At 44.3% G+C, this 24,162-nt stretch overlaps 1 protein-coding gene across 1 annotated transcript in view; it reads left to right on the forward strand.

Annotated features, from left to right (window-relative positions):
* LOC136832425 (heterochromatin protein 1-like) overlaps window positions 1–24,162 on the forward strand; it is an 87,338-nt gene that overhangs the window by 38,099 nt on the left and 25,077 nt on the right. Inside the window, exon 3 of the mRNA XM_067093318.1 lies at window positions 21,522–22,203. Within this exon, the coding sequence (XP_066949419.1) occupies window positions 21,522–22,203 (682 nt within the window). The remainder of the gene's footprint in view (window positions 1–21,521; window positions 22,204–24,162) is intronic.

The raw sequence follows: 24,162 nt of genomic DNA on the forward strand, positions 1-24,162 counted from the left end.
GAACTCAGCAGAGATGTTGCTGGTACGATGACCACGGGTTTGTAGACGTCACAAAAAGGAATGTCTTCAGGATGAGGACATTCAAAAGACTCTTGCCTAGCGAAAGAGTTGGGACTTTCAATCATCCTTTAAAAGTCTCGGCTAATTCCCTTTCAACAGATAGTGTATTTGGGAATGTCTGAATTCTTTTTTTTTTTCAGGCTTTTCCTGCCTTTAGACAAGATAGAATCCTGTCTAAAGACAGTAGACGAGTTTCTCTCTCTCCATATATGTTCGGCCAACAAGTGGGTGAGCCTCCTAGGAACATTGGCTTCCATTGAGCAGTTTGTTTCCTTGGGGAGACTTCACATGAGGATACTCCAGTTTTACCTCAGAGACAGTTGGGACCGAAAGAAATATCTGGACTCGTTTGTTTTCTTAATCTCCCAAGACATCAAGAAACATCTGCTTTGGTGGAAGTCCGAAAACAGGCTACTAGAAGGGGAAGCCTCTTTTTCTCTGAACCCCGACCTGAGCTTCTATGCAGACGCATCCGACTTGGATTGGGGTGTGGTCCTTGGGGACAAGGAAGTCTCCGCAAGGTGGACAATGGGACAGGAGAATTAGCACATAAACTTAAAAGAACTGACTGCGGAAGTTTGAGACAAGACCATTGCAGTACACTTGGACAATACGACCGCCACTTGGACAATACGGCTGCCCTGGCCTTCATAAGCAAGCAAGGGGTAACTCCATTCTTCCCTCTGCAAGGCGGCGCTGGACCCTCTTCTCCGGGCTCATCAAAATCAGACAAGGATGGCAACAAGGTTTGTGCAAGGCAAGATGAATGTCCTAGCGGACCAGCTGAGTCACAGCAACCAGGTGATTCTCAAGGAATGGATGTTGGATCCATTGATATGCTTAGAGCTGTGGAAGCTGTGGGAAGGCCGAGACTAGACCTTTTGCGACCTCCAAAAATCACCACCTTCCACTTTGTTGTTTTCCAGTTCCAGATCCCTCAGCGGGCAACGGATGCCATGCTGTTGGACTGGTCCAACAAGAGCTTGTGTGCATTCCCTCCCTTCAGGATGGTAAGGGAAGTGATAAACAAATTCAGGTCTCACGAGAATGCTTCGATGATCCTCATAGCTCCCTTTTGGCCTCTTAAGGGAATGGTTTCCGGACCTGATAAGTCTCCTGTCTGATTTCCCAAGGCTACTTCCTCAAAAACGCAAGCTTCTCAGACAACCCCATCTCAGGCGATTCCATCAGGGGTTATCCACGCTAGCTCTTACAGGATTCAAACTATCAAGAAACTCCTCAGAGCTAAGGGATTTTTGAGAGCGGCTGAATGAGCTATCTCTAGATGCAGGAGACAGTCTTCAGCCAATGTCTACCAAATCAAGTGGGCTATTTTCCACACTTGGTGCTGAGCAAATCATGTCTCTTCGTCTAAGACATCTTTAACAGAGATTACCGATTTTCTGTTGTTCCTGAGAACTTCAAAAGCTTGTCCTCATCCACTGTCAGAGGTTATAGGGCAGTGTTAGGCTCTCTATTCAGGTATTCAGCCATAGAGGCCTAGATATTTCTTCGGATCGGGATTTATCTGAACTTATTAAATTGTCTGATACAACAAAGCGCAAAGATTTACAGCAAGTATAATGGAACCTGGACGTGGCACTTAAATGGCTATCAGGTCCATCGTTTGAACCTATTGATTCTGCTTCGCTGAGAAACTTAACTGAGAAGACTTTATTCCTAGTAGCCTTGGCTACATCCAAGAGAGTAAGTGGGATCCAAGCTTTGGATAGGAGAATTGGTTTCTCTAATGATGATGTGATATGCTCCTTTACTCTTGGCTTTCTCACTAAGAATGAAAATCCACCCAAACCTTGTCCTTGTTCTTTTAGCATTCAAGAACCTATCTCAGGTGGTAGGTTCTTTAGATGAGGAAAGATTCCTTTGTCCAGTAAGGGCTCTCAAGTGCTACCTCCATAAGACTGACAAAATAAGAGGTACGTCCAATCACCTGTGGTGTTCAGTGAAGAACCCTTCACGACCTCTGTCGATGAATGTTCTTTCTTTCTTTCTAAGAGATATCATTCGCTAGTCACATTCACAAGTTGGAGAAGAGCTTCTTCCCTTTCTAAAGGTAAGAGTGCATGAGATTAGAGCCTTGGCTACGTCCTTATCGTTCAGACATTATCTTTCTCTTTCCTCCATTCTCCAATCCACTTATTGGAGGTGTTAGTTTTTTCGCGATGTTGAAACAGTTTTTAATGATTGCGGTACCTTGGGTCCTTTATTGGTGGCTGGCACGGTGTTGGGGAAGGAAGATGGGAAGCGTTCCTTCCATCCTTACTCTTCGCCTTGGAACTTGGTCTTGAGTTTAGGGGAGCCTGGGGGTACTCTGTACTTGGTGATGGTGTTTTTAATCTTTTGGTGTAAGTATCAGCTTTGTTATCTGGTGTTGTGTGTTGGTACTGCACCCAGGGCAGTGGCAAACTTTCTATACTTTGCTAGCGTTTGGAGAAGTCCTTCGCTGTGAGGTCCCCATTTATTTAGCAGGTGACATATGGCTATACTGCCACACCTCTGTGGGTAAGATAAGTGCCACCAGAGGCAGTCTCTTCTGCAATAGCTCTCTTACCAGTATATTTCCGTGGTAGTGGTATTTCACACCCTTCATTATACCGAGCGTCTTTAAAAGATGTTATCGACTGGGTAGTAACCCCAGCTTTCCTGAAAGCTCTTTTTCTCTGGTATATCTAGCTTTGTTATACCTAGAAATTCGTGCTGTAATGGAATTTCACTATCAGTGTGGGACCTTCCTCAGAAATAGATTTTTCCTCTGTAAAAATCCCATTTTTATAATAAAATAAAGTTTTATATATACTTGCCAAGTAATTACAAAGTGGGAGCCCTCCCTCCTCCCCTCTCATGGACATTACAGCATAAACAAGTTGAGCCTTCTTGTTATGTTTTTCTTCTTCTTCCCTGAAAGTGGGTGGGGCTAACTACTTACACCAAAACAAACAAAAGAATTACTACTGTGAATTTTCAAATTTTAGTAGCCGGTTATTAGAAATTGTTAGCTATGTAATTACTTGGTAATTTTATATAAAACTATCTTATTTGTTATAAAAATATCATTTTTTGGCAACTTTGGAGAGCACAGGGAGAATAGAAATTGGCCTGTAGTTACTGCAGTTTACAGATAGGCCATTCTTTGGAATAGGCACTGTATTGCTAAGCCCGTGCTCATCTGCGAAGGTAATATGTCAACATAAAAATCTATAGAATCAACTAGTCTTGGGAGACAACACACTAGAAACTTTTTCATAAAACAAAGGGAAGAAACCATCAGGATCTTCTCCACCCAAGCTGTCAAGATTATCAAGAATTTCTGTCAAGATTATCAAGAATTTTCTTAACACCCATGTAGCAGAATGCAAATTTTGTAAGAATAGGTTCAAGATGACAAGTATCAGGGAGAAGGACATCCTCAGCTGATAGCCTAGCTTCAGAAGCTTGATGAAGCAGTTCAGCTTTTTCCTTTGGGCCAGTAACCAATATACCATCAAGTGTTAGTAGTGGAAGAATGGAAGATGAGCCTGACCCAAAGGTAGATGATGCCAATTTGGTCCACCATAGATCAGGCTGAGTAATTCCTCAGTACAAGAGGAAATCCTCACCTTTGCCATTGTCTCCATCAGGTGCTTTGGCTCCTCCCCTTTGACTTCTACTCTTAGTAAATAGAAGAGGAAGAAGGCTGCTGTGTCTCCCTATGGAAAGCTTTGTAAGGATCCCAACAGTCATTCTTTGTTTGCAGAAAGGAGTGATGGAGCTCTTGCTGGCGGTACTGCGATTACCATTGCATCCATTGTCTTGCTCAAGACCACTCCATACCTATCACCTGTGTCTGATGGCTGAGCTTGTTTGCCACTACATTCTGAGACTGTTCGTGGATAACAGCTCTACCAAGTAACTCAACACCTACTTATGCACCTGCATCGTCAACTGGTGCAGCACAAGAGAAACCAAACCTCCCTGCTTGCTGACTCATCAACATTGTTGTAGAGGTGCTGATTGTTCTGGTTTTACACACCTGACACCAGCTAGCTCCTCCAGGTGTGCGCCCCACCCATCATTGGATGGGGAGTGTCAAGTGGCATCCCCACTGTGAGGTTCCTGTCGTTCAGACACCAAGCTAGAACCTGTCTTATCTCTCCAGAGAGGCGAACTGGAAAGAAGGGAGGGTCTCTCACAGGAGACCTGAACTCCATCAGCCTCCACTGTAGGGAGCTGAAATGAAGCCACCCACGACGGACCAACTTCTCTAAAGTTGACAGGTGACCTAGAACAACCTGGTACTACCAAGCAGATTGTTCCTGATGAGACAGGAACAGCATAACCTCCCTGAAATTGCTGATATGAGAGACTGAAGTGAAAACTCTATTCTTGCCCTGTCACACAGAGGCCTATACATTCTTGGTCCGGTCCTTGGACTGGACAGAATGTATGCCAAATGATTAAGAGATTGCTGGGGGCTCTAGTGAGTTTCTCTCCTACGGAGTTACAGGGGACTATTATGGAGATCATTTTAAAGATCTCCAGGAAGAGACATTTATAATTTTTTGCTCCGTGCTTCCCCAGGAAAGAGAGTTATCTCTCAGAGATACAGTCTGTCAGGTTGATCCATACTTGACTCATCTGGGTCCTGGTCTGTCACCAGGATGTCTCCATGTGGAGGGAGTCTCCCTAGACTATTGCACTGGAATTGACTGCCAGAGCAGCATTCCAGTCAGTCTCATAGATCGATCTTTGGGTCTGTCATTGGCTAAGATTGTTTTTTTCCTCAGGTTTCCATACACTCGAGGAGACTGCCAGCACTCAAAAGATTGTTACTCTGGGAGGTAATGATATTATCTACCTCTTCCAATAGACAGCAAACCTGTAGGGTGTGAGAAGCTGTGCTGTTTCAAACTTCGAGGTTTGTTGGTTCCAAGTTGGCTTTGACACTCAGTAATGGAATGGTTCTGGGAGCCTCCCCCCCCCCTGCTAAAGGTAGGGGAGGCTGCAGTGGACAGGCTTTGGCTCAGTCACAAGGCAGTGGCTAAGACCTTACCTTGCCCCTGGGAAGAGGTGAATGAGATCCTTCTGGAAGGTGCTGTGGGAGTGTTCTACCCCCTCTTCCCAGTGAACCAATTCATTTGCCAGAACTGGTCTTAGATGGAACAGTCTGTTCTGTTCTTAGTTCCATCAAAGAGGGGAACTTCTTGCTTTTCGGGGGATTTGAGGGATGTGTATGTTCAATACTTACCCATCGGTCCTCTTGCAGGTATCTCTTCTCTTTACCCTCTGGAGGGACGGTGTTCTAGTTCAAGATGCTTGTTTCGGACTAGTAACCACTCTCCAAGGATTCACTTGCATGGGTACTTCAGCAAAAGTACCTGTGCAATTGGCTGGTCCTGGCAAGCTCATTACTGCCATCGCTAGTACAGAGATTAGCTTCTCAAGTTTTTGTCACGACTTGGGTATAATGATGAACTTATAGAAGTCAGATCTCACGTGCAAGCAGAGGGTAAAATATCTGAACATGCAGAAAGACATGGCAGCAATGAGGATTCTCATATCGCAGAAGTTTCCTGCCTTGGTAGGAACAACCCTCTCGGTAGTGGTGCGTCAATGTTCCTCTGTCGGAGGTGGTGAGGAGAGAGCTAGCTTGGTAGTTGGTGACAAGAGCCTTTCTTTAGGGGTGTCGTTAGGCACTCCCCCTCTTTAGGTGCTCTTGTTTTTTTAACACATCTGCCAGAGGTAGAGCGCACTCCTGGAAAAATGTTTGTTGCAGGTGTGTGGGACCAGAATGACAGACACCTCCATATCAGTGTCCTGAAAGTCAAGGCAGCTTTTTTTTTTTTAGCCCAGCGAGAGTTACGGGACTGTGTGAATGGGCACTCCGTGGTGTTGATGAGCAACAGCACTACGGTGGTGGCATACATCAATGAGCAGGGTCCCTTCCAGCATCACAGGTTGACATTGCAGATATAAGAGTGGGCAGTAGCACACTTGGTGGAGCTGTCAGCCAGGTACATTCTGGGGTCCTGGAATGGGGTCTCAGATGAGCTCAGTGGCCAGAGCCTGGTGATAAGGACGGGGTTCCAACTCTAAGACATTGTGGAGAGATTCTTCAGAGTCCCGGTATGTCAGAAGTTACTGGGGTACAGCTCATCTGTGCTGGACCATGGGTTGTGATGGAGGATGTTTTTCCAGCACCCAGGGGACATGTTAGAGGCTTTCGCCTTCCTCTCAGTTTTTTTTTTATACAGTCACCGCAAATAGAAATCGAACCTACTTGGCAACTGGTAGGATAAACATGATTATCATCAAGGAAATAAATAAAACAAACATAATAGAGAATAGTAGCACTTATTTTAATATTTAGTCATATTCCCCTTGGCTTTAAGAACAAGTATGAGTTGTTTAGCCATGCTGTCGGCCAGTTTCTTGAAGTATTGCAAAGACATTTCATTCTCCCAGATTGTGGTGATTTCTTGTTGCAGGCGCATGAGGGATGATGTGTTGCACGACTGAAGCTTCTTTTTCATGACATTCCACCCATTTTCGATTGGGTTGAGGTCTGGACTGTTACCAGGCCACTGTAAGACCTCAATATTGTGATCAGTGAGCCACTTTGTAACTTTCTTGGCCTTATGACATGGAGCACCATCGTGCATGAAGACACTGCAGCTATGAGTCTCATATGAAGGCAGGAGGTGATCTTCAAGAACTTGAATGTAGCGGTCAGAATTCATTGTAACAATTTTTGGGAGGAAGTGCAATCCTCCACGGCCTCTTAAACCACTGAAACATCCCCAAATCATGACAGATTCGGGGTGCTTGACGGTGGCAACTGTGTAGGCAGGGTCGAATCTGCTGACTGAAGATGGCCGTCTTATTGTGGTAGAACGGCCCTGAATACACTGGAATGTTGATTCATCTGACCACATGACCTTCCTCCAGTCATCAGCTGTCCAGTGGATGTATTTCTTGGCGAAATTCAGTCGAGCTTTCTTCATACGATCTGTCAGAAGAGGTTTGCGTGCAGCACGGCGGATGGGCAGCTGGAGGTCTTTCTGGAGACAGTGTTGGATGCAATGGATTGATACTTCTTTTAACAGGGTTGGGTGACTTGTTTTTAGCTGAGAAGCTGTAAGACGAAGGTTTTTACGTAGTTCTCTCACAAGAAGATGATCAGTGGCCTTGGAAGTCTTCCGTGGGCGTCCAGGATAAGGTTTTCTTGGGGGAACAATGTTGGCTGGTAGGTCACGAGCGGCAGCCAGCAGCAGCATTACAGTTGACTTTGCTCAGCCAGTACGTCTACAGATTTCTTAAATAGGCACTTTTTCTTGCCTCCAGGCTAATATGTGAGCCTTCTCCTCCTTATTCATGTGTGCACGACCCATATTTAGGGAATATATAAAGAATTAAAAGGCAAGAAGTGCTCCAGTCCAAATACTGGGATCTTGGGGGCAGAGCAAATCAAAGCAATAACCTCTCCCTTTGCTGTCTGGGTCAGCACTGAGTCCTGAGGCACACACCTCCCACACATACTAGCCCAGGAGAGTTGCCAGATATCACCAGCCAACTCTAGCTCAAACCATAGGGTGGGAAACGCAAAAAGATTTCGGACGTCTAAACAGTGGATTCTTATGGGTTAGGTCCGATTTCTGTTTGCAGTGACTGTAATTTGTTAGTGATCACCCCAAATTTCAATTTGACTTTGGTGGCTCCCAGTGGCCACATGCCGAGTGGTTCCCAGACCTGCTAGCTCCTTTTTACAAGAAAGATTCCCCTTTGACACAGCCTTCTGTACCAGCCTGCACTTTGAGAGGTATTACCAGGCAGTGGTGATGATATCACTTCATGCCCGGAGACTATCCACCACCTCTTGTGAGCAAGAGGGTTATTTCTCAGCACATAACAAGATGTCTAGATACTTGTGGAATATTCAGCGGCTGTGTACCAGGGGAAATGAACCGTCTTCAGTAGTTGTTGTAGTTGAAGGAGTATCTCTCCAATCAGAGATTCTGTTCAGCAGGTAGTGGACTTTCTTGCCCTTCTTCGCCTTGAGAAGCTTCTCTTTGTGTCAGCTATTAAGGTTGATAGAGCTGCCCTTAGCCAAGTCCTTTGGTGAAGAAATTGATCTCTCATCTGTGTGAGGGATATTTATACTTCTGAGAAGTTCTTAATAGTCTTGTCCACCCTGGGAACTCAGGTCCCCAGGGAGGTTATGATTCTCATCTTGAGCCTAGCTTGTATGCTGTATGAGCTGTTGAGAGGGTTGTCAGACAGAGCTCTGGCTCCAAGACTGGTTTTCTGTGCTTATTCTAGCTTTGGCAATGAGAGTTGGTGAGCTTTGTGGCCTTTGACCATAAGCACTCATGGGAAAGAGGATCTGTTACACTTGAGTTGGTCCCCAGAATTCGTAACTGAGACTCAGAATCCAAAGATCCCTGACGCCAATTCAAGTCCTTTTCGATCCCTTCCTGAAGGACTTTTAGGTATGATTGGAACGAGACGCTACTTTTTCCAGTTAGGGTGCTGCTGTACTACTTCAAGAGAACTCAGCATCTCAGGCCTGAGTGTCATGCCTCTTCATTAGTACTGACTTGGTCAAGGAAGAGGTGTCCAAGAGCACATCCTCTTTTGAGCAGCCCTGCTGCTCTCCCCTTGACTGTACCAGTGATGTCACATCAGCCTTTGATGTACCCTGACCAGCGTTTTGAGTTGGCGATTGCAGCGGCTAACCCGTTCACCTCTTTGTAGACCTACGGTTCCGGAATCCAGATCTGTCAGCAGTGTATCACTCTCAAAGCTTTGGAGCCCCTTTTGTGGTGGTGGCTTCTTCTCCCGCTCATTCAGCAGCGTATCCCTCGCAGAGCTTTGGACCCCTAATGCAGTGATAACTTTTACGTAGGATCCATCTTCTGATGGTCTCATGAAGCAGTGGTTGACAGAGTTGACATCGTTTTTCGAGAGAAGTTCACCTGTGTTGTGAAGAAGCGTCGCCAGTCTCCATCTCCATCTTTTCCTCCATTGTCTTCCTTCTCTTCTCTATCTTTGTCTGATCATGGCTGCGGTTCTCCTGCTCCAGCTCGCAGCCATCTCGCTGGTGAGGGGGTGTCATGTCCAGCCGCTTCTTGTCCATCAGTTTTTCACCCCAAGCAGAGATCGGCAATAGGAAATTCTATAGCAGTGATGTCTTTCCCGATCGCCCCGTTCATGTTTGTAGGAAGGATAACAAGGCTTCTGTTAAGAAATCCCGTGTAGAGAAGGGTTCGGAAGTTCAACTGTTTCCTTCAGGGTCCCGCTATTGTATGATGGAATTGAGAGATTCTGCACAGCCGCGGACGTGTTTCCAGCCTAGGCCGTTGTCACCTCGTCGCTTGCATGTCCATGACCTTAGTCTCCGGCATTCCAGAACGCCTCTCTGTTCACGCTATCCCAGAAGGCCCTCTGATCGTCATTCCAGCTCCCATGAACGTGAACTGTCACATATCCATGTCCTTGAAGACATGCATGTACGTCTGGTTAGTTCAGTCCAATTGGCCATTCAGCCTTGCTCCTCAGCGTCTCGTCATCTCTCACGTTTTCACTCTCTTAGGAGAAATCAAATTCACACAGACGTACAGCCACATGTCGACTCACAGCCATCAGAATTACAGCCACATGTCGACTCACGGCTGTCTCACGGGGAGGTGTGGAAGTTGTCTCAGGTGTGCGTGTCTGGGAATGGACCATCGACTTCACTCACGTCAAGGCTTGGGGAGAGAACAGGATGGCCTATGGTCATACCATGTTGAAGCACCGGTTCCTGTCTGATCACCGTCTTGTTCAATTCTGTCGAATGAAGAGTTTTGATAGAATTACTGTGGACTTCTAGAAGGGTGACAACCCACGTGTGAGTGCATCAATAGCATATCTGTGCAATGCCTTTCGATCACTTACTTGTTTTAGCTGGATCATCTGGAATGGCCAACGGACATTACCATACCATCTACATACAAGCGAACGGGATCGTTCTCCCAACTTTTATGTCCTTCATAACATAAGTTGATGGGGTCTTATTTATCGGTACTAGTCAGCCTCTGTTTTAAGTAAACGTCCACTTCACCGAATGAACGGCCTGTGAATTCAAACTGATGGATCATTCTCCCAGACGTATCGGTGTAAGTTACGATCTTCATGGGACGTTTTCATCATAGTATCCAACGTCCTTTTCATAACACCTACATCTAAATGAATGAATTCGTGCTATCAGGTCCATACAGCTGTCAGGGAAGTCATGATCTCTGACAAGGTCTCTCCATCCCTTCCCATCCTATCTCAGAGAGGTGAGAGAATTTAGCCTAATGGTGAGATGGCAACTATCTCCTTGGGGTGTTGTACACACTTCCCCTCCAGAGATACTCTGTGCCTCAAAGCATCAACCGAAGGACATTCACCTACACTTAAGAGGTTAGGTTGGGTTTGGATTAAGTTGGGTACTTAACCTAACTAGTTTCTAGTCTAACCTACCGGACCTGCATTTCAATATTCTGGAACTATTTGTCTAATGGCATCAACCAGGAGGTATTCTCCTGCTCTACAAGGGACTAGGTTGGGTTAGCTTTGGTTCGGTACTTAGCCTAACCTAACTAGTTCTAGTCTAACCTTACCAGTCCTGCACATCAATATCCTGGCATCAGGCAGAAGGTAGTTACCCGTTCTTCAAGGGTAAAGATTGGGCTAGATACCCAACCTAGCCAAGCCTGACCTGATCTGCACCTCAGTAACCTGAATCTTCTTAGATCTCAAAGCTTCAGGATCCAAGGATAGGCGTTCCGTAGTGTAGTTAAGAACCGGTACCATGGTAGTTCCTTAGTCAACAAGAGGGTTTGAGGGTTTGGGGGCTAGTTGATGGTGTGGGTGCATGGGTTTGCAGTAGCACACTCAGCACAGCAGCCAACCAGACACACTCCAGGATGATGGATGTATAACAGACAAGTTCGGTTTCACATCCATGATTCAAGTCTTTTGCTTTCAACTCCCCATCATTTTGTCTAATTCATTGGAAGATCAACAGCACCTCCAAACTAAGTTCCGACAACTTGTTTTTGGTTCTTACTTGGTCAAGAAGCGGGGTCTAGAGGCTCCATTTCTTTTGACTTGATGTAGTTACACTCCTCCTGTGAGGGGTGTGAGATGTAAGCAGTAGCTGCTGCTCCTGTAATTACCAGTGGATCCACAACCCAAGGAGAGAATATTATGTGGATCTTAAGACAGTTTCAGGAGTCTCCAGTGTCCAAATAGGCACTCCTTTGATAGCAATGACATCAAGGTAGTGCCATGGTTACACTATCCTCCTCCAGAGATTGTTCCGTCTTCAGAACGTTGACCAGGGTGGCAGTCTCCTACACTTCCTTACTTGGAACTTAAACACAGTTCAAGAGTCTCAAGATCCAAGATAGACACTCCTCGGTGTGATAGCAACAACACCACACTACTGCCATGGTCAACAAAGGTCCGTGTGTCCTTTCATCTGCTCTATTGCAGTGCAGGTACACAAGCAGACAGACAAACAGCCAGTGCAGTGGCCAAACACAACATTTATTCGTTGAAGTCAGTAGATAAGGACAGTGGATCTTGGCACCTTTACTTCCATAAATTCGTTCAACTTTTGAAGAAGCTTGATCATAGTCCTTCTTTCTTGACTTTCTGAAGTTGGCGGTGTTCTGTTCTGTCTTCTCACACCTTTGAATAAAGTAAGACATCTTTGGTACCCATTTACATCTGGAAGTGTTAGCCTTTTATCATTCTACATTTTCACGCATGAAACTTACCGAACAATTACATAGCTACACGCTTCTTAACCTTACGGCAGTCGAAATCCCAAATTTCTCGGTGCTAGCGGCGCTGCTGACGTGTAGGTGATACAACCCCGCCCACTTTCGGGGATCCCAGGTACTACTGAGCTTTGCTTGACAATTCGTTTCCTGCCGCCCACGGTGAAACACCCGTGGTTTTTCGCTGCAGTCAACTGTTCGCCATTTTGTTTGACACCCGATTTGGTGAAGTACAATTTTCTTGGTTGTTTTTTGTGTTTGACGGCATAGCTGCTTTCTTTATTCATCTGTTTAGTGTGAGTTATGTCAGATTCAGGTTCATCTGTTAGGTTTTGCAGCGAAGGCTGCAAAACTAGATTAGCCAAGTTATGTTATGACCCACACTCAAAGTGTGTGAAATGTAGGGGGCAAGAGTGTACTAAAGAGCGTACATGCAATGAATGTGTAGATCTAGATGATCAAGGATGGAAGAGTTTTTTTGTCTCACCTTGATAAGATGGAAAAAGATAGGAAAAGAAAGGCAGCCATTAGGGCTGATAGCAGGGCTAGATTAGAGTCAACTCCTTTGCCGTCAGAGGCAAAGAAGCCCGCTTTGTCTTCTCCTATTTTGTCAAACATCTCTCCTATTGATAGTCCTCCTACTTCAGTACATCTTACTCCGGCTCAGGTTCCCCATGCTTCTGATTCGACATCATTGCCCAATTAGAAGATAAGATGGATAGAAATTTGAGCTGATTGCTAAATCTGTTTTGGATTTAGGTACATCTTTTTCGTGAATTTGTGACCAAGTCTAGTGAAGTGAAAAGTGCAAGTGTCGTGATCGGAGGAGGCGGCTGTCCGTCCCTCCACTTCTCCTAGACCGAGGTCACTGTCCCGTTCCCCAGCACCTGGGAGAAGACATACCGTGAGTCGAAGGGAGACTGGAGGGTTTGCCCACGGCGGCCGTCGACTCAGTCGTGAATTTCGACTCGACATTGTGAAGAGACACCATTGGAAAGGTGTAGATGTGTGTCTGGTGTAGGTTTGTCGTCGGACTGGGAGGTGTGTTCGCCTGATACCAGGCGAAAGAAGTGGAGTGAAGTGTCACGCCCGTTGAAAAGGCGCGCAGTGCCATTGGATAGTTCGTCATCACCTGTGAAGAGAGGGAGGGTAAGAGAGTCCTCAACCCTCGTGTAGCTGTTGGGAGAACCCTGTGTATCTTTCGCCTAGTAGAGGTTCGGGTGCTGTTCGCAAGCGATCTCGCGAGGTATCAGTGTCGGACTTGCATAGTTTCGTCTCGTTGACTGAAACAAGGAAAGTTTCGACTCATTCGCCAGCTGACGAGAGAGAGAGTTCGATTCGCAAGTTTTCATCAAGGAAGTCGTTGCCTTCGCCGCACCATCGGGAGATGATGCGAACAACAAAGAAGCTTTTTTGGAACCGTTGAGACAGCTTCAGGACTTAGTTAAGTCATTGAAGAAAGTTAAGGCTTGTACGGATGAAGAAACCAAGCAATCGACAACGTCGGATGGAGAGGATCTGTCGGAACAAGAACCGAAAGCAGCTTCTGCTTACTCCAACTTGATGAAGTTTTTGTTGGCTTCTTATCCGGAATTCGAGCCAGCTCCTCTGTTTTCGACTCCTTCTACCTTTGTTAAGGATAGGAAAGTACTTTCGGCGAGTCTACCTAAACTAGTGCTTTCGCAGTCGGCGAAAAGAGTCTTCAAAGATGCGGAGAAGTGGCTGGAGAAGAAGAGGGAGTCTGGTAAAGCCGCCTTCGCTGTCCCACCGTCCAAGTTACTGAAAACATATAAATTTTATGCTACTGGAGAATTACCCTCGGGAGTCGCTGCCTCCTCCCAAGGGGATTTCTCAGGTCTGGTGGATGCTAACAGAAGGACAGCGTTTTCGTTGGCGAAAATTTTCTTTTCTTCGCCTGATTTCGACCACCTGATTAAGAACCTATTTAAGGTAATAGAAGTTTTCAGCTTCTTAGATTGGACTATTGCTGCATTAGCAGGGAAAATAGAGGATTGTCAATCTCTGGAGAATAGCTTGGCGACGGACTGGCTTGATGTATTATCGTGTGCTGACAAGGCAGTCAGGGATGGCTCAGGGGAACTTGCATCTCTTTACTCTGGGCGTCCTTAAAAAGAGAGAACTTTGGTGCTCTTTCACCTCCAAGGGAGTCAATTCTAACCAGAAGTCTGCTCTCATGTTTGCGCCTTTATGTAAGTCGCATTTATTCCCTGAACAGGTTATTCAGCAAGTTCTCTCCGATCTGGAGAAAAAGTCTACCAATGACTTATTGACTTGTTCGTCGACGCGACGCCCCAAGGAGACAACACCTACAGGAGCTAAAGGGTCACCTCTTCAGAATCACCCTTTTCGGGGGGGAAAGACTAGATGGCAACCCAGACCAAGGACTAATTTACGTCCACAAGCCACAGCCAGTAAGAAACCACCCTCGAGACAGTCGGACAAGTAGGGAATTTTACCCTCACACACCTGTAGGAGCAAGACTCCGCCTGTTTTGGCGGGAATGGAGTCGAAGAGGGCAGAACAGTGGGTGATCACAGTTTTAAGAGAAGGTTATGTGATCCCGTTTGTGCAAGATCCACCGCTGTCGAGTATTCCCATCGCCTTGACAGCATACTGCAGGGATCAGAAAGAGCTTTGGCTCTTGCCAAAGAAGTAGAAGCCCTGATTTCCAAGAAGGCCATAGAAATAGTGGAAGACATCTCACCGGGCTTTACAACAGGCTGTTCGTAGTCCCCAAGTCATCGGGGCTGGAGGCCTGTCCTGGATGTGAGTGCACTCAATATCTTTGTTCTGAAGACGAAGTTTCAGATGGAAACCAACTGGTCGGTCATGTCAGCTCTTCGACCAGGAGACTGGATGGTGTCGCTGGACATGAAAGATGCATATTTCCATGTACCTATTCATCGGAGCTCCAGGAAATATCTACAGTTCGTTTTCAACAGCAGAGTTTATCAGTTCAGAGCGCTCTGTTTAGGACTTTTGACAGCCCTCAGGTATTTACTCGAGTCCTGGCCCGGTAAGTCGATGGTTACATTTGATGGGAATCAACATTGCTTTTATCTGGACGACTGGCTTCTAAGGTCCGACTCAGTCTCCAGTGTGTGAGGGATTTAAATCGGACACTAATATTAACACAGCAACTGGGATTAGTAATGAATTTAGAGAAGTCACAGTTAGTACCGAGTCAGAGGATTCCATATTTGGGGATGATTCTGGACTCACAAGCTTTTCGGGTTTTTCTCTCCCTGAGGAGAATAGAGTCTCTCCTTGCGACTGTACGGAAACTGTTAAACCGCTCGTCCTGCACGGCTCTGGAGTGGATGAGCCTGCTGGGGACTCTCGCCGGGTGGAGACCTTTATTACACTTGGTCGTCTTCACATGAGGACGCTACAATTCTACCTAAAGGCCAGTTGGGACTGGAGAATTCAACCGGATTCGACTGTTATTCCAATCTCCGAGGAAATCAAGGAGGATCTTTGTTGGTGGTTGTCGGAGGAAAGAGCTCACGAGGGTTTGTCCCTCGAAAGAGCGAACCCAGAGCTAGAATTTTATGCCGACGCATCGGACTCGGGATGGGGAGCCCTGTTGGGGAAAGAGAAGACATCAGGCATCTGGACGGAACAGGAGAGAGGTCTTCATATCAACATAAAGGAGCTGAAAGCAATTTTTCTGGGCTTCAAAGTTTCACCCCTCTAATCGAAGGGAAGAAAGTTGCAGTGTTCTCAGACAACACCACAGCGCTGTCATACATAAGGAAACAGGGAGGGACACATTCGTTCTCCCTGTACAGAATGACGGAGCATCTTCTTCTGTGGGCGGTCAAGACAAAGTGATCCTCTTCCCCAGGTACGTGCAAGAGAAGCTCAACGTTTTAGCAGACGAACTCAGTCGTGCGCGTCAGGTTCTTCCGACAGAGTGGACATTGGATATCAGAGTTTGTCAGGATCTATGGCGGTTGTGGGGACAACCAACGATAGACTTCTTTGCAACGTCCAGGAACAACAGGCTTCCTCTTTTCTGTTTTCCGGTTCCGGACCCGTTAGCCTGGAAAACGGATGCAATGCTTCTCGACTGGTCAGGTCTGAATGTTTACGCATTTCCACCATTTGCAATGATCAGAGAGGTATTAAACAAGTTTCAGAGTCACCAGAATGTTACGATGACACTAATAGCTCCTTTTTGGCCCAGAAAGGAGTGGTTCCCGGATCTCCTGAGGATGTTAGTAGACTTCCCCAGGCTTCTGCTACAAATTCCATCGCTACTCAAACAGCCCCATTTCGACAGAAATCACCAAGGGTTGTCGTATCTTGCTCTGACAGGATTCAGACTGTCCGGGACCTGGTCAGAGCGAAAGGTTTTTCAAGAAGAGCAGCAGAGGCTATTGCTAACTGTAGAAGAGTCTCTTCGGGCAAACTCTATCAGTCAAAATGGGGAGTTTTTAGAAATTGGTGCAGAGAAAGTCACACAACTTCTTCTAAAACCTCTATTCAAGAGATAGCAAACTTCCTAATATATCTGAGAGACGTTAGGAAGTTATCGACTTCGACAATAAAAGGATATAGATCCATGTTGGTGTCAGTTTTTAAACATAGAAGCTTAGATATATCTAATAACTCGGACATCAGCGACTTGATTAAATCTTTTGAGTCCTCTAGGACAAGGAGACCAGGTTTAGTGGACTGGAATTTAGACGTAGTATTGTCCTGGCTCTCTAAAGCAAATTTTGAACCTCTTAATTCGGCTTCTTTGAAGGATCTTACTAAGAAGACGTTATTCTTAGTCGCCTTAGCTTCAGCTGGTAGAATCAGCGAGCTGCAAGCAATGAGTAAAGAGATAGGATTCACACAAGACGAAGCTGTGTGTGCCTATACTCAGGATTTTTTAGCGAAGAATGAAGATCCTTTGAGACCATGGCCTCGTTTCTTCTCCATTCGAAGCTTGTCAGGAGTAGTAGGAGAAGAGGACGAAGAACGTTCTTTTTGTCCGGTGAGAGCACTGAAATTTTATCTTCATAAAACAGAGGCTTTGAGAGGAAGTTCGAACCGATTGTGGTGTTCAGTTAAAGATCCGAGCCGTCCTATGTCTAAGAACGCAATTTCGTTCTTTTTAAGGAGCCTGATTCAGGAAGCACACACGTCATTAAGAGATCAGACTCTACAGGTGTGTAAAGTTAAAGCCCACGAGGTTAGGGCAGTAGCGACTTCCATGGCTTTTAGACATAATACGTCGCTAGCATCTATTTTGCAAGCTACGTTCTGGAGGTCGAGATCGGTTTTTGCTCTCCATTACCTGAAGGATGTGGAAGCAACATTTGGTAATTGTTGTCGTTCAGGACCTTTGTCAGTGATGGGCATGGTGTTGGGAAAGGAAGCATTGGGGGATTTGGTCCAATTCCCCTTCCTTTTGACTATCTCTTCGTCTTGATTAGAAGGTGGTCGAGTTTTGGGGAAGCCTGGGGGTACACGGTACCAGGAGTACCCTCCAGTTTTATGGTAGGGTTTGGTTAATTTTTTATGGTTATGTGTAGGTGATGGTCTTTGATTGTTATTTTAATCTGGTCATAGCCCAGGCAAGGGCAAACATTATTTCATTCTGATCAACCATCGGTGAACCTCCATGGTTGCAGAATACCCACTAGTAGTAGGAACGATCCTGGCCACTACTGCCACGTTCCTACAAGTGATGAGAGCGCCGACCAGAGGCAGTATTCTCCTGCAGCTGCTCTCTCACGAGGTAAGGTACTACAACATTCTTGCAATGTGAGTTTTTCTTATTTGCATTAAAAGTCCATATGCCCACCAGCCGGGTAATGTGGATTCAGCTATGTAATTGTTCGGGTAAGTTTCATGTGTGAAAATAGTATTTTTATAATAAAATAAGGTTTCACACATACTTACCGAACAATTACATGATTAAAGCCCTCCCTCCTCCCCACAGTTGGACAGGGTGGCTCAACGAATTGTCAAGCAAAGCTCAGTAGTACCTGGGATCCCAAAAGTGGGCGGGGTTGTATCACCTACACGTCAGCAGTGCCGCTAGCACCGAGAAATTTGGGATTTCGACTGCCGTAAGGTTAAGAAGCGTATAGCTATGTAATTGTTCGGTAAGTATGTGTGAAACCTTATTTTATTATAAAAATACCATGTTTCGAAGGTGATCAGTGAGATTGACCATTCCACTTCTATGGTCCTATGGTGCCAATGACAGTATGACGTCTATGTTGCCTCCATAAAGATTAGACTTTCAACCCAGTGCTAATGACTCGTTCGTTTGCTTCGAGCTGGCTGAGAAGCGGTGTCCAAATTGTCGTTTCTCTGACTAGTGAGATCATCAAATGAGCGTACTCCGCAACTTCTTGGTGGACATCAGTATGCTTCGGACCAGATCCTTTGAGGCCAGGGGCATTGGTCCGTTCATCGCATTCAGGAAGAACCTGTTCATTGAGTACTAGGATGGACTGTAATCGTGCAGATCACATTCATCTCCTGTTACCTAGGGATGTTGCCCATAGGTCCTTGGACTGCTTTTCCTTAGATCGTATGGTGGGTGCTCAACAAGTTACGTAGTTCACCCTGCTCTTGAGGGATAGGTTGCATCTTGCCTAAGGTGTGTGGCTGCAAGGGGAAGGTGTGTGTGGGACTGGTCTCCTCCCTTTCTCCTGTCTTGTTCCTCTTCCAGTGGGGCAGAGGAACAGTGAACAAGCCGTCATGTGCTGGACTGGCATACATACAGGTGATCTAGGTGACTGAGTATCCTATCGATAATCTAGCTCTATTTAGATTAGTAGATGCAAATCCTTCTTTCTCTCTAGCAAGGGGAGAGAGGGACTAACTATGAGCAAACCAGTTGGTTATTCTTGGCTTTATAGTCTCTGACACTGGGGGTTCATCCAAACCTTTTTGAATCAAGGATATTACATTCCTTTGATTCAAAGTACCCAGAAGTCTGATGATTGAACATCTCTCTTGTTCAGTAGATCAGGGTCATGGTCTCCTTCCTTTGCTCTTTCATGACCAGGAAGAGAGTACCCAGGTGAGCCGAACTACTAGTCAGTTCAGAGATTTACTCAGAATCCTCCTCCCTCCAAAAGTAAGTCTCCCATATGTAAAGGCCGAGGGTTTGTACTCATGTAGGAACAGATGACAAATTTTTAAAGCAATTTGTATTTTTCCTAACATACAAACCTGAGGCCTTTACATTAAGGGCCCACCTCCTACCACTCCTCATTCTCTTACTTGGGCCAAAGCTAAACTGTGTAGGACTGAATGTACACTGACTTGGTGAGCAATGCTTCCACCCCTACCATCCGCAACTGTTACCATAACCACCTTGCAAAAGTTTAACGGCCAGATTTCCAGCTCGCTGAAAGTTAATACCCGTATGTAAAGACCCCAGGTTTGTATGTTAGGAAAAATACAAATTACTTTTAAAAATTTTGTCATATTGGCATCATTCAGTCTTCTGCTTCTTGCTTGATATCCATTCTTTATTTTCCTGATACCCCTATAGCCCTCCTTTCTCCTACCATTTCTCATGTTTCTGTCCATATCATCCAGTTCCTTACTTAATGCATCTCTCTTCTTTCCATGTATTCTCATTGCTGCCCTTCTTTTCTCCCTGAAGTCTCTCCTAGTGTTGATTATTTTTGCTCTACAAGAATTCTATTCTTGTGTGTTTCCTTTCATCTGCCATTCTTCTGCAGTCATCATCAAACTAATGTTTGTTATGTGTGCTGTCCATGTACCCGATGGTTTCCTCAGCTGCTACTTTAACAGTTTGTTTTGTCTCCACATTTTCCCCGGAGTCCTATTTCTTCATCTTCATTTAGCTGTTGTAAAACATCAAGTCTGTTTCTAATTTCTGTGTGGTTTTCCACCCTGCATATCTCATCTTTGAGCTTATTAGTGTCAAATTGTTCTCTCCTTTCATTTCTACTGCTCCTTTTCATATTCAACTTGATCTTTACTCTGGCAATCACTAAGTTATGGTCTGAATCACAGTCAGCTCCTCTGAAACTATGCACATCCATCAATGAACCTCTGAATTTGTGTTGTATAAGTATGTGATCAATCTGATTTCCTGTAATTCCATCAGGTGAACTCCATGTGTGCTTGTGAATTTCCTTATGAGGAAATATTGTGTCACCTACAACCATCCCATTGGAGTTGGCAAATGAAGCAAGCCTTATTCCATTCTCATTACTAACCTCATGGGCACTATGTCTTCCAATTGCTAAGCCCAATATGTACATCTGCTTCATGTCCAATCTTAGCATTAAAGTCACCCAATACTGCTATTACATCATGCTTTGGTGTGTGCTCTACACCCTCCTGGAGCTTTTCATAACAATCATCTTTCTCATCATCATCACTCTCTTCTGTGGGGGAATATGCTACTGTTACTGACAGTTTAAACCATTTACTCTGTACTCTGATTTATGCTAATCTTTTACTTACTGGCATAAAGCTTTCAACTACTCTATACACTTTACCTGTCGGACAAAAGCCCATGCCACCCATGTGGATACCATCATCTCTGCCACTATATAGGATTGTATAACCATCTATCTTCCACTCACCATTTCCAGTCCATCTTGTCTCCTGCAGAGCAGTTATATCTAGCTGATACTTCTTAACTTCACTGATGAGTGTTTGAGCATATCCTGCTCTATATAGGCTAAGCACATTCCAAGTGCATAATTTCAGTGGCATTTTCTATTTATGCATTGTCATCAATAAAGGATCCATCCATATTAGGTCTGCTGTAACAATATGCTTTTCCAAGGCAGGTCCGTTAACCCTACACTCAACCCTCTTCTTTTGCCCGGGCATGGGACCTGCATATTAGGTAATACTCCCAATGTAAAGTTTTAGTCAAAATGTAAGCCATTAGTAATTTAAAATTAAGTTATTTGAATTACGTGTAGTTAATATACCTGGGATTGTGATAACATAAGCCTGTATGATTGGTTTCCAGCAAGCAAACAGTTGTCAGGAAAACTGGTGACAACAGTTGCTTTGTTTTGTAACACAATGTTTTGATCTATTAAATGATTGCACTGTACATCTTTAGTGGCTTCTTTTTATGTACATAATTACTTACAGTATGATCATCTGCATATTACCCGAGTACTCTAAGCCACTAAGTAGGTTTTGTAATTTTACACCTCCATGTTTGTGGGTTTTCATAAACTTTTGGGCAAGTGAATGGACTTGAATGAATGCTTAGGTGCATTAAAATTTATGCAATTCTTGGGAGCTTGCTTGCTAGTGATGTTTTACAATAACTAAAGTGTACTGTACACTGTACTGGAATAGCACTACAGTACTGTATATTGGTACAATTTCAGGCTACTGCTTGGGAGTATATGATGGTTCTTGATAGGATAGACAGGTTTGCTACCACTGCAAATCCACTTTTGTTAGTTTTGGTAGGGAAATGAAATGGCTCTATGGTTTTAATGAGGTTTTATTTTTATATCTTGCAGATTAGGGAGGCACTTTATAAAAAATTTTGAGGTATTGAAGTGATTGAATGTTTGGAAGATATGATTCCATGGCTTCCTTTCAAGTAAATAAAAAACTTTATGACTACATTACTGATTGAAAGTAATTGTTTTCTGTCTGCAGTGAGGACAACACGTGGGAGCCAGAGGATAATTTAGACTGTCCAGATTTGATAGAGGAGTTTGAAAAGAGAAGAAAAGAAGACTTAAAGAAAAAAGAAGAAAAGAAAAAGAAGACCCATGATGAGTCCAGCAAAAGAAAACCTACAGAAGAGTCGAGTAATGCAAGTAAAGAGTCTCATAAAACTTCAAATAAAGCTTCAAACAAGGAATCCAGTAAAGCATCTACTAAAGATTCAAGTAAAGATACAGTTAAAGATGTAAACAAAGAAATGACAAAAGATACAAGTAAAGATACAACAAAAGATTCAAATAAAGATACAACAAAAGATTCAAGTAAAGATACAACAAAAGATTCTAGTAAAGAGACAACAAAAGACTCTAGTAAAGAAATAGTAAAAGATTCTAGTAAAGAAATAACAAAAGATTACAACAAAGATATAACAAAAGATTCTAGCAAAGAAATAGTAAAAGATTCTAGCAAAGAAACAAAAGAGTCAAGTAAAGAGACAACAAAAGAATCAAATAAAGAGACATCAAAAGATTCAGTGAAAGACTCAAGCAAAAATTCAGTGAAAGACTCTGTTAAAGATTCAAGAGATAGAGATTTAAAAGAGGCAGACAAGGAGTCCCAAAAGAGAAAGTCAAGTGGAAGGGAACCTCCTAAAAAGAAAACGGCAACTTCAGTAAGTGTCAGCGTTAAGTTTAGATAGCATAATACAGTAGTGCAATTTTTAAAGTATGTTTAAAGCTTTTATATCAAAAGTGAGAACTAAGTTTTTCTATCTTAAAATTTAACTTGATGTAGTTCCATTTGTTAGAAATATTGAAAAAATTTCATTTTTGTTGCTCTTCTCATTTTTGGTGTTTAAGCAATTAAGGAAGGACTTTTCATCACCATACTGCTCAGAACCTTATTTATATAAAATTATACTTTGAAATATCAACTACACCAATTCTGTGTTCCACTGTAGCTTGCACTATTGCTGTATTACAGTACTTACAAGTGGGATTCTTTGGTGAATAACCACCTAGGCTGAATCCTCAGCTTTTCCTGGTACCTATATGTCATTATAAGTGCTGCATGCTATGTCATTATAAGTGCTGCATGCTAAGCATAACATATTTATTTGGAATGAATCTTATCTACTGTTAAAGTTAGCTTTATCTTCGCACCATTTGGTTCAGTCGGCATTTAAAAAATCAAAATACACTGGGCTTACCCACGAGGACTGTAACTGTAGGCATCTGTTTTTCAACCAGATGGTGTTGGAATGTTTACGTTCTTGTCATATTTCTTCATGCTGACCTGTTATACAGATGGTCGGATCGCCGTTTGTAATATTTATTGATTTCTGGCTAATTTTCTCCTGTGCGGTACTGTGCTTGTTTCTGTTTTTGCTTTATGTCATGTACAACAGGCAGAGATGAAAGCATTAGACCGTATGGAAAGACTTTGTAAAAACTGAACGTTTAGATTTTGCAAGATGATCTTGTAACCTATGTTAGACCAGCTGCGCTGGCACAAGGGTGGTTTTCGTGATATGTAGGTTTTGAATGATCTGATGAGAGGATGTAAATTTTGTGTAGTATTGGAAGATGTTAAAGGCCGATATTTACATAAGCAATTAGTTACAGCACACCAGAAGCCTACCCAGTCTTTTCCTTATGTCTTCAGGTGTTGATTCTCTTATTCCATTAACCTACCTGCTAGCCTAGGCTAATTCCTCTCTTTCACTCTGCTCTGCCTTCTTTTACCCCCTATGTGGTTCAAGAGAAAAATAATTATTGACAAATTTTATTCATTAGGATTTCAATCAGAAATATTAGGGCCGAGATCCCCCCCCCATTTTTGTCCTTTTTCGGTTTCCCCCGCAAGGGAGATGTTGGAGCCTTGGCATCTATCAGTAGCCTGCCCTCTGGACTGCCCTGCATCAGTTGGTTGTCTCCTCTGACAGGGAACCAAGGCATGTCTTGGGACAAGGTTCTGTGCTCGTTGACACCTCTCATCCGTTTTTCCTGGTTTGGGTTTGGCGCCAAACTCGTGGGAGTTTAGCAGTTGACACTTGCGTTCGCTGGCTCCGTGTTGCCAAAACGTTGGCGATAAAGTCGGACCTGCGGTGGTGGACTTCTGAAGGCAGATTTTTAGCGGGGAAAGTCTTTAGGTCTTGTGAACCCCGACCTCTTCTTCTATGCAGACGCCTTGGACCGAGGCTGGGGAGCCCTTCTGGGCAACTTAGAAGCTTCTGGTACATGGTCACTGGAACAACAGAGCCTGCACATAATGGTCAAAGAGCTGACTGCCATTCATTTGGGTTTAATGTACTTTGTAAAAGTAGTCACAGACAAGTCCGTGGTGGTGCATTCTGACAACACCACGGCTCTCTCCTACATAAAGAAGCAAGGCAGAACCTACTCCTTCTCCCTTTGCGAGGCAGCGAAGGAGCTGCTCATATGGGCAGATCAGAATCGAGTGAAGATTGTCACCAGGTTCATCCAAGGGACGATGAACGTGTTGGCAGGTGAACTAAGTAGGAGAGGACAGGTCCTTCCAACAGAGTGGACTCTGAACTCTGCAGTCTGTGGCAGGCTATGGAAGTTGCGGGGCAGGCCGACTGTGGACTTGTTCACAACATCAAAGAACC

This window comes from Macrobrachium rosenbergii, chromosome 4 (assembly GCF_040412425.1).
Source record: "Macrobrachium rosenbergii isolate ZJJX-2024 chromosome 4, ASM4041242v1, whole genome shotgun sequence".
Classification (NCBI taxonomy): Eukaryota; Metazoa; Arthropoda; class Malacostraca; order Decapoda; family Palaemonidae; genus Macrobrachium; species Macrobrachium rosenbergii.